Source organism: Cicer arietinum, chromosome 4 (genome assembly GCF_000331145.2).
Source record: "Cicer arietinum cultivar CDC Frontier isolate Library 1 chromosome 4, Cicar.CDCFrontier_v2.0, whole genome shotgun sequence".
NCBI lineage: Eukaryota > Viridiplantae > Streptophyta > Magnoliopsida > Fabales > Fabaceae > Cicer > Cicer arietinum.
The window spans coordinates 6923818-6926319 of record NC_021163.2 but is presented as its reverse complement, the minus strand read 5'-3'; the positions used below and the strand labels follow the sequence as shown (position 1 = coordinate 6926319).

The 2502-nt window shown below is 33.3% G+C and overlaps 1 protein-coding gene across 1 annotated transcript; it reads left to right on the top strand.

Moving 5' to 3' along the window:
• Positions 1-306: 306 nt before the first annotated feature.
• On the top strand, positions 307-2502 carry LOC101498386 (probable glycerol-3-phosphate acyltransferase 2). Its single transcript, XM_004495834.4, has 2 exons — positions 307-1101; positions 1354-2502. The coding sequence occupies exons 1-2, from the start codon at positions 379-381 to the stop codon at positions 2284-2286; spliced, it is 1656 nt and encodes a 551-aa protein (XP_004495891.1). The 5' UTR covers positions 307-378; the 3' UTR covers positions 2287-2502.

Here is a 2502-nt window from a genome sequence, read left to right as displayed (position 1 = left end):
ATCTAATTAAAGTACATGGATGATTCATTCTGTACGAAACCGGGAGTGAGATATTGATTAAAGTCAACAAGACTTTATATTTTATAGTAATATTTACTAAATGACCTTGAAGAAAAGGCTGCTCATGCATCATCATATAAATTATATATGAATATGCTACTTTGGAATTTGGTCAACAAATTTAAAAATATGTAGGGGACCATGTCAAAGCTGGATGTTGAGGGACAAGTTGCTACTGCTTTTAATATTAATATAAAAATATGGGTCTTCATGTGTCCTTAGTTCTATAAATACAGGGGATTCCACTTCAAAATAATAGCACATACAAACAACAAATAACCGTTCCTACCATAACAACTGAATCCTCCATATCACATTATGGCTAAATTGTTTGAAGCAATTTTCTTCAAATCTCTTTTCCTCTTTTGGTACCGTTTTCTCCTAAGGCAACTCAAAAACCTTATAGTCTTGCATAGAACTATTACCAACTCTTTTACAACTACAAAAACATCACAAATTAAATACCAAAAATTTCCATCTCTTATTAATCGATCAGACCTCAATGACCATACATTAATCTTTGATGTTGAAAATACTTTACTTAAATCCTCTTCTCTGTTTCCATATTTCATGCTTGTAGCATTTGAAGCAGGAGGGCTTATTAGAGCCATTGTTCTAATTTTTTTGTACCCTTTTATTTATTTAGTGGGAGAAAAAATGGGGTTGAAGATAATGGTTATGACATGCTTTTTTGGTATCAAAGCAGAGAACTTTAGAATTGGAAGATCAGTTCTTCCAAAATTCTTCTTGGAAGACGTTGGTTCAGAAATTTTTGAGGTACTTAAAAAAGGTGGGAAAAAAATGGGTGTGAGTAATTTACCTAGAGTAATGGTGGAGAGTTTCTTGAAAGAGTATTTGGAAATTGATTTTGTTGTTGGCAGAGAGATGAAAATGTTTTGTGGGTACTATGTTGGGTTGATGAATGAGACAAAAAATAAGTATGCTTTGGAACAAGTCAAAGAAGGGAAAGGTTGTTCAGATATGATTGGAATTACAACATTCGATTTAATTCCTCACCACGAAATTTTCTCTTCTTGCAAGGTTTGTTTTCTTAGTTAATTGTTATACTCGTTGTCCAAATTTTCTACTTTAATTACTTTTTTATAATTCAGAATTTGATTAAGAAGTACTAAATATATTTTTATAAAAAATTATTTTTAGGTTGTCGTCATTAATGATTTGCATCCAAAAATTTAGTTAATTATTTTAAGAATTTTAAATATTGATTGTTTAATTATTTGTTATATATGTTGGACCTTCAATTAAGTGACATTTTATTTTGTATTTTCACAGGAATTGTATGCTGTAACACAAGATGACAAGAGAAGTTGGAAAAAGCTAGAAAAGGAAAAATACCCAAAAGCACTTATTTTTCATGATGGAAGATTGGCTCTAACACCAACACCAACACCAACGAAATCAATAGCAATGTTAATGTGGCTACCATTCGGATTAATCCTTTCAGTTATTAGAATCGCACTAGCTGTTTCACTTCCGTTTAGAATCTCAACTCCGTTACTAACATTTACCGGACTCCGTCTCACTTCTTCAATTCCCGAAAACTCACACCGTAACAAACAAAACGGCGACGATAAATCCAACGGTCACGGTCATCTTTACGTGTGTAACCACAGAACGTTACTAGATCCACTCTACATTTCATTCTCGTTACAAAAGAAATTAATCGCCGTAACGTATAGTTTAAGCAGAATGTCTGAGATATTGGCGCCAATTAAAACGGTGCGTTTGACGAGAAAAAGAGATATTGATGCGAAAATGATGCGGCGGTTATTAGAGCAAGGGGACGTTGTTGTGTGTCCAGAAGGGACCACTTGTAGGGAACCCTATTTATTAAGGTTCAGTCCTTTATTTTCTGAAATTTGCGATCAAATAACACCCGTTGCTGTTGATACCCACGTCAGCATGTTTCATGGTACAACTGCTAGTGGACTTAAGTGTTTGGACCCGGTTTTTTTTCTTGCTAATCCTTTCCCGGTTTACACGGTTCGGTTGCTGAACCAAGTGGTTCCTTCACAAGGTAATAATAATGTTGGTGATGTGAATGTGAATGAGAGTGAAAATTGTAGATTTGAAGTGGCAAATCATGTTCAAGAAGAGATTGGTAATGCTTTGGGATTTGAGTGTACTAAACTTACAAGGAAAGATAAGTACTTGATTTTGGCCGGTAACGAAGGGGTAGTTTTCAATAGAAAGAGGAGTTACTAATTAACTACCCACCAATCAACTATTACAAACTTATAAAGGCGGTGAAAATGAATGTGGACCTAGCGAAAACAATGGTCTTCTTTTTTATTTTCTTTGATTTAATTGATAGTCATTGTTTTTTTTTTTTTTAATATCTTTTCCAATTTGTACTGTATATTTTGTACTACTACATAATGCAAAGCAATATTGATTCTAATATAGTCCTTAATTTTGACT